The 7,818-nt window shown below is 62.6% G+C and overlaps 1 protein-coding gene across 1 annotated transcript; it reads left to right on the top strand.

The window, feature by feature from the left end:
• Positions 1 to 1,182: 1,182 nt before the first annotated feature.
• Positions 1,183 to 4,304, top strand: C1QTNF8 (C1q and TNF related 8). The gene is made up of 3 exons (XM_036460271.2): positions 1,183 to 1,260; positions 2,843 to 3,059; positions 3,751 to 4,304. Exons 1-3 carry the CDS (start codon positions 1,183 to 1,185, stop codon positions 4,299 to 4,301), a joined length of 846 nt encoding a protein of 281 aa, XP_036316164.2. The 3' UTR covers positions 4,302 to 4,304.
• The last annotated feature ends 3,514 nt before the right edge of the window (positions 4,305 to 7,818 follow it).

Here is a 7,818-nt window from a genome sequence, read left to right as displayed (position 1 = left end):
TCTGCACCCCTCACCAGCCCCACTCACTCCATCCTGCACAAGAAGCCCCTGGCAGGCGGGGCACCTCCACCTCCCTCTCGCCTCCCCCATGCTTCCCCTCCTGGGTCCTCAGTGAGGAGGGCGGGAACAGCAGAACCGGGTGAGCTGACTTGGCTGGTGCCTCGCCCACAGGTGGGCAGCTTGGTGTGTGTGTGTGGGTCCACACCCCAGGAATCACATGTCCCCGTGTTCAGAGGCCAAGGTGCAGGGTTCTGCACCCGGACCCAGTGTCCAGCTGTCCACACCCAAAGTAGGGGTGAGGCCCGGCTCTGGTGTGAGCTCAGCTTTAGGCTCACGGGGGGCCCAGCCCTGCCTGCCACCGCTTGGGGGCGCCTAAAAGTCACTCCCACAGTGGGCACAATAGGGACACAGCCCTTGTCCACGGAAAGGCCAGGCTTCTGTCACAGCAGGCTTCTCGCTCTGCTGGGCACATTGACCTGGAAGGGTGTAGGGGAGACCGGGGTCGACACCATGGGTCTGGCCCAGTGGTCGGCAAACTCATTAGTCAACAGAGCCAAATACAAACAGCACAACGATTGAAATTTCTTTTGAGAGCCAAATTTTTTATACTTAAACTTCTTCTAACGCCACTTCTTCAAAATAGACTCGCCCAGGCCGTGGCATTTTGTGGAAGAGCCACACTCAAGGGGCCAAAGAGCTGCATGTGGCTTGAGAGCCGCAGTTTGCCGACCACGTGTCTGGCCAGACGCTGTTCTACTGAGTTCCATCCACCAGCCCCAGCCCTCACTGCCCAGCAGGAGACAGAAGGCTGTGGCCATTGCCAGGTGGGCCCCGGTCTGCCCCAGCCCATGTTGGCGCCAAGCCCTCTGAGGAGTCTCCTCCCAGCTGTGGCTTCGGCCTCCCCCAATCTCCCCTAAGTCATTGCGCCCCAGATGGAGGAGGCAGCCAGCCCACGGCACCATCTCCCAACCCACCAGTCAGTCCCAGACGTTCCCGACCCCCAGACCCTGCCGGCCCCTGGAGCCCCGTGGCAAGGCTATCGCCCTGTTGGCAGGTAGTCGGTTGGCTGAGGGCAGACTGGCAGCAGGCGGCAGGGCCCCGTGAGCTCCCGCGGAGGCTCTGAAGCTGGCCCGAGGCCTGTTGGTCTTGGCTGGCCTGGGGGAAGTGGCGCTTGGTGCGGGCATGAAAAGGCTCTTTCACAGGCTGCTGGGCAGAGACGCTGGAGACAGCCAGACGGGCAGCAGCACCGACGGTGAAATGGTAACGGGGAGCATGGGGGCGGGTGGGTATTCACTGCCACCCAGCCCAGGCTGGTCTTACAGGGGGTCCGTGCTCCCCCTGAGACCCCAGCAAGAAGGAAGCTCCAGCCCAGGCTGTCTTCTGGGCAGGCCAGGCGGCTAGGATGCCCAGGATCCCAGACTGCCAGAGGGGCGAGGTGGGGTCCCCTGGAGACGCCCACTCCTGTCTGGTCCCTCCACGGGAGGAATCCAGCAGGGTCTGGTAGGGTCCAGTGAGGCTGGCAGGACTAGGCAGTGTCTCCTGGGCTCTAGGGTGGGTGGAAAGATGGGGTTCTCTCTGCAGGGAAGCTAAACCTGAAAGTGGGTCTCGGACCCACTGTGCAAGAGGAAGGACCTTGCACTGGGCTGCAGCTCCAGAGGGCTCCCTGGAGGAGGGTGCCTGGGTCTTTGCTCAGCAAGGTCGGGCCACAGAAGAGAGAGAAGACCCTTACCTCACATGCCTGCCTTTGGCTGAGCCTCCCAGATGCAGCCTCTGGGGAGACCAGGGCCCACTTGCCGGGGGAAACTGAGGCCTGGATGTTTGTGGGACTCACCCAGAGGCCCCAGCAGCTGCTGGTTGAACCAGGAAGCGGTGCCCTACCTGGCATGGGCAAGCCAGGTGTCAGGCAGGGTTTCCTAGGGGACGGTGTTAGGAGGCAGGAGGCCCAGGACTGGTGGGGTTAAACACCACCGTCCTCATCACAGAGTGGGGGACCACATGGGTAGCCTTCCAAGAAGCCCTCCTCCTCCCTCCTGGGAGCTTAGGACCAGAGGGCTGCTCTCTGCCCAGCGAGGTGACAGGAAGAAACTGCCCCACCGGGCCCCACCCAACCAGGACCCAGGCCCCACCCAACCAAGACCCAGGCCCCACCCAACCAGGACCCAGGCCCAGCCTCAGGGTTGGGGAACTGTGCTTCCTTGAAGCTGCGCCCCGCTCCCCCGCTCCCCTTACCCCTACCCCCACCCAGGGCTCTGCCTGCACAGGAGGGAGAGGGCTTTGGAGGGTGGAATCAGAGCCCCACCTCCACCATCTTCCAAGTGCAAGGTCCCCAGCCATATTGGCCCTGGGTACCAGGCACTTAGGGTGTCTGCTCCAGTCCAGAGTGAAGGCCCTGGGAGGGTGGAGGTGTAAGAGGGAGCAGCCCCTAAGAAGGAGCCTGGCAGGACCAGCTCAGACTGGGCGGGGCTGCCTGGGCCACTTTGCCAGGGGCTCTGGAAGGGAAGGGGTGAGCTGTCCCCTGTTCAGGCCCTCAAGTTGTGGTGGCCCTGGCAGTGCTGTGTGAGGAGGATTCTGAGGCCGCATCCAGGTCTGGGTGAAAGAGTGCAGGAATCTATTAATGATGTCTGTCAGGGCTGGGGGCTAAGAATCTGAGAAGGACATGCCAGGCCTCTGAGACCCTGGCCCTGCCCACTGTGGCACCTCAAGGGCCCCCAACTGTGTACCCCACCCAGATCCCATCTGCTGGCTCCCCAGACAAGGGGGCACAGACAGCTGCTGTGGGGTCTGGGGGCTCAACGGGTTTTCTCTTTTCTCAGATGCCCTCTCCACCTCTCCCCTCTCCTAGGCTCCAGCCCAGATGGCAGCCCCTGGCCTCCTGCTCCTCCTGGCGCTGCCTGCAGGGGCCTGGCCCAGGCTGGGGCTGCCCCCCCGGCCGTGTGTGCACTGCTGCCGCCCGGCCTGGCCCCCAGCTACCCCTGGCTCACCCGCCCCTGACGGTGATGGGGAGAAATGGGTGCAACTGCCCCACGTGCGGCCCACCATCGACATCTCCATCCTCAAAGGTAGTGTCACCGAGAGGTGGCCCACCCTGTTCCCCGCCAGCACAGGGACCCCCGCCCTCCCCCTGAGAGGCAGAGGAAGGAAGGGGCAGGACAAAGCTCTGAGGCCCTGACTGAGCGGAATTGCTGTGGAAAGGCACCCAGGGCCCTGATGAGACACTTTGCAAAGGTCATCGGCCCCCAGCCACCCCTCAAGCGGGAAGCAAGGTGCTTGGAGAGGGGCTGTGAAGAGAGGGAAACTGAGGTCCTTTCCATTTGCTCACCCAGTCTGCGTCGGCCCTCCTGGCCCAGCACCCATGGGAGGTGGGTTGGAAGGGTAGGCCCACCTTGGGAGAAGGCAAGAGAGGCTGAGCTCAAGAGAACCTCACCCTGGGGTTGGACAGCAGGCCCCCAGAAGGTTGGACTTGGGTACCAACTTCCCAGCCCTGTCGTCTTTCAACGCCCAGTCCAGCTGCCTGGACCCACGTCATCCCCACGGTCCCTCCCTCCGTCCCCACTGGATCATCTGCACAGGCTCCAGAACAGCCACAACCTAGGGGTGTGGCCTCTCGTTGCCCTGGGCGAGGGGTGGGTTAACACACCCATCCTACAATAAGGAGACTGAGGTTCGGGGAAGTGAGGTCATCCACTAGGCCACACGGCCAGCAAATGGGCCCCGAGCCTTGACCAGAGGCTTCTGCTTGTTCCCCTGCAGGTGAGAAGGGTGAGACCGGGGTCAGAGGTCGCTCCGGGAGGAGCGGGAAGGAGGGCCCGCCAGGCTCCCGGGGTCTCCGGGGCCGCAAGGGCCAGAAGGGGCAGGTGGGGCTGCCGGGCACCCCATGCCAGCGTGCTTACGCGGCCTTCTCCGTGGGCCGGCGCGAGGGGCTGCACAGCACCGATGCCTTCCAGGCCGTGCCCTTCGACACGGAGCTGGTGAACCTGGATGGCGCCTTCGACCTGGCGTCGGGCCGCTTCCTCTGCGCCGCGCCTGGCGTGTACTTCCTGAGCCTCACCGTGCACACCTGGAACTACAAGGAGACCTACCTGCACATCATGTGCAACCAGCAGGCCGCGGCCGTGCTGTACGCGCAGCCGAGCGAGCGCAGCGTCATGCAGACCCAGAGCCTGCTGCTGCCGCTGGCCGCGGGCGACACGGTCTGGGTGCGCATGTTCAAGCGTGACCAAGACAACGCCATCTACGGCGAGCCCGGGGACCTCTACATCACCTTCAGCGGCCACCTGGTCAAGCCGGCCGCCGAGCTCTAGCCGCCCCCGGAGCCTGACCCCTCCCTCACCGCTGAGGGGGATGCCAGTATGTCCGCGCGATGGCTGTGCGGTGCTCGAACCCCAATTGCATGCAGACACTGAGCTGAGGGGTGGGGCAGGAGCAAGACAGGTCTGGGAGCCGGGCCTGGTGGGGATGGGTACAACCGAGTATTCACACTGAGAAGTTTGAGATGAGACTGTGGGGGTGGGTGTTGGGCAGGGTGGGCTGGGCATCTCTACATGCTGTGGAGTGTGCCTCTCAGTCAAGCGAGAGTTTGCTTATTAAAGGCTGTGCCAGCACCGCTGCCTTGGAGACCTTCGTAAAACACCTACTGGGCGCCGGGCTGGACACTGGGGAGTCCAGAGAGCAAACGCAGACGTTGGCCCTCTCAGAACTGATGCTAGCAGGAAACATGCTAACTTCCATGGGCGTCAGAGGGTGGCAATTCAGGTGGGAGAGTCATGCCCTCGGGTGAACACGCAGCCCAGGTCTGGTGAGCTGATTTTCTGGGGTTTCTTGTATCCCCTCATTTGTCTGGAGTGAGCCGGATGGTGGAGGAAGACCACACCTCGATGTGTCGCAGGGCCTGCAGGAACCCGGGGAGCCCCACACCTCACCCTTAGATGTGGCTGAAGTTGGGGCCGGGCAGTGATGGAGCAGTCACACCCCACTCCCTGCAGGCATGGGCCTAGGGCAGTGGTCGGCTCGAGAACCACTTGTAGCTGGTGAGCCAAGGTTTGCCACGCTCTGTTGACTAATGAGTTTGCTGACCACTGACCTAGACTCTCAATCCCAGTAATTACAGACTATTGTCCTTATGATTATCCCAGAGATCGGCAAACTCATTAGTCAACAGAGCGGCAAACTGAGGCTTGTGGCTCGAGAGCCGCAGTTTGCTGACCACTGGCCTAGGGGAACAGAAGGCCTCCATCCATCCTCCAGGTTGAAGCCATCAGGCTGCTCCACCTTACAGCCCCCTCTGAGTCAGTTTCTCCCCTGCCATGTGTCCCCCTGGCCACACAGACCCTTCTGCCCACCCGCTAGGTACCATCACTGCTGCCTCCTCCGTGGGGCCTTCTCTGGTGTCTCCTTCTGTGGCTGCTCCCTCCTGAGCAAGGATTCTGGGCAGTAAGGCCCCCAGGGCCCTGGCAGGAGCAGCGTCTGGAATCACCAGAGCCCGGGGAGCTGGCTGAGGTTCTGAGCTAGGCGAGGTGGCTGGAGTTGCAGGCTGGCCAGCTGAGCAGATGCCGGGGCCTCACAGAAGGAGGTTCCAAGGCCACCAGCGAGGCCGCAGGAGGCAGGAGGAGGTGGCTGCTGAGCCCCAGGGCCCTCTCTCCCAAGGGGGTACCAGGAGCGGGCTGCTTGCCAGGCGGCCTGGGGCCTCTGGGCTGCTGGCGGGCACAGGCCTCCCTCAGTCTTCACCCACCCTTGGGGCCCAGCCTGGCTGTTCCTCCTCTCCCTCCACTCCTTCCATCAGGATGCCAGCGCACCATGAGATGAACCCCACATCCATCTGGCCCTGGGGCTGGAGAACCTTCTCAGGACAATGATCAGCTGATGGGGGGATGAGCAAGAAGAGGGTGGGGACCCCTCATCCATTTTCTAAACAGGCACCTCCTGTTCCTGCTCTGGGAACATGGTGGCCCTCCCCTGCCGCCATGGAGCTCCATTATCCCATAGGAATGTCAACCTCGAGCTGAGGTTGCCCCAGGAACCTTCCCACCCACTGGGCGGAGCGCTGAGGGAGGGACAGGGTCACAAAAGCTGGACAAGTGGGAATATGGAGGCTGGCAGGGGTATGTGGCACTAAGCTGGCACTCTATGGGCTGCACTGTCCCCCCTAAGAGCAGTCTGGTCAGGGGATGAGCGAGAGGAGGGGCCCCTTTGCTGTCCATGCAAAGCCTGTCTGAAAGTGGGGGCTCCCTGCCAGCAGCCCCTCCCCTCTCCTGAGAAGCTCGGGCCTGCAGCCTCCAGAGCAGCAGGCCCCTCCCAGCACACTAGGGACCTGCCCCGACGTGTCCCTTCCGGCCCACAGATGGACTAGCCCATGAGGGCTGTTAGGGTCTGACCTTAGGGGACTGCCATCTCAGGCCAACACGGGGCGAGGAGGGCAGGGGTCCTGGGGTCTCCACATTCAGGCCCTACAGCTCCATAAGGAAGCAGACCTGGGTAAGGCGGTGACTCCAGACCCTTAGTGCCAGTCCAGGCCCCCGTGCTGGGTCCTGGGTCCAGACAAAATGGGACCCTGCCTTGAAAAGCCACAGATAAAGAGGTCAGGACAGACAGGTGCCTGTGCCTGGAGGCCCAGCACCGCAAGGGGCTCAGAGGTGACCCCTGGCCTGGGAACCCAAGGCTGGGTCAGACTCTGCATGGTGCTTGGCAGGCAACAGCAAAGTTGGGGGTAGGGATGGCAGTGTGTGTGGAGGGGGGGATCTTACAGTCAAGGATGAAGCAGAACTGCTGAAGCTATGGCCCCACTACTGACAGGAGGGGGCTGCGGGGGGCTGTGGGGCCCTGAGCACGGACTTGGGTGGAGCCTCAGGCTGAACTTTGTGTCCTTTTATGGCTGGAAGAGCCGGAAACGCCCAGGGTGCTGGGCAACCTGTGAGCACATCAGGAGCGAGTACTAATGGGGGACAGGGTGGCAGACAGGGTTCTGCTGTGAGATAAAGGTGCTGAACAGCAATGGGGGCCTGAGGAGGCGGGGGTGGAAGGATCCTGCCTCCCCCAGGCCTCCCTCCTGGAACCTGCACTCCCCTCCCACCCTGACAGGAACCCCAGACCCCTGTGTGTTGGGGCCAGCCTAGCCAGGAGGAGCCGGGCGGGAAGCCCCTGTCTGCCAGCTCCAAAGGAAGCCTGTGTCCTCTCCAGCCGCCTTCTGAGGGCCTCTGTCAGGGCCCCAGAGCGGCAGAGGTGGGGTCTAGAGGCAGGGTCACCCTGCTCAGACCTGGCAGCCACTCTACTCCTTTTACCCTCATGGTGTGAATCCGGCTGTTAGAGCCCCCTGACAGGTAGACATTGGGGCATCTGGGTCGAGCATTGAGGGACAGGCCCTGCTCCCCGCTGCTGACATAGGAGGGCAGAGCAGGTCAGGGGAGGAAGGGCACCTGCCAACCTCCAAGCTCCAAAGCGACCACGTCCTCAGAGACTGGGGGGGGAGAGGGGTGTGTCCTGAGCGAGGCTGAGACCCCATCGAGAGCCTCAGTACTTGTTAGGGACGTGCCAGAGGACTCTGCCCGTGAGTGTAGGACGAGAAGGCAGTGCCTGCCTCACCCCCAAGGCCTCTAGGTTTATTTGTTACAAAACAAACAAACAAACAAACAAACAAATAAAAAAGGACTAAGAGCTGGGGGCAGGAGGGGTCAAGGTCATCATCTTCTTGAAGTGATGAAGGGCGCCCTTGGGTTGAGCACAGAGACACGAAGGTCGGCGAGGCCCAGCTGCCCGGACCACTTAGAAGAAGGAGGAGGAAGTGACCCCAATCAGCACAGCCAGCGGGCAGCCCCCACCGTGTGG

The sequence above is a fragment of the Pipistrellus kuhlii genome, unplaced genomic scaffold (genome assembly GCF_014108245.1).
Source record: "Pipistrellus kuhlii isolate mPipKuh1 unplaced genomic scaffold, mPipKuh1.p scaffold_m20_p_31, whole genome shotgun sequence".
Classification (NCBI taxonomy): Eukaryota; Metazoa; Chordata; class Mammalia; order Chiroptera; family Vespertilionidae; genus Pipistrellus; species Pipistrellus kuhlii.
The sequence above is the reverse complement of the archived record's forward strand: the minus strand, read 5'-3'. Positions and strand labels throughout refer to the sequence as shown.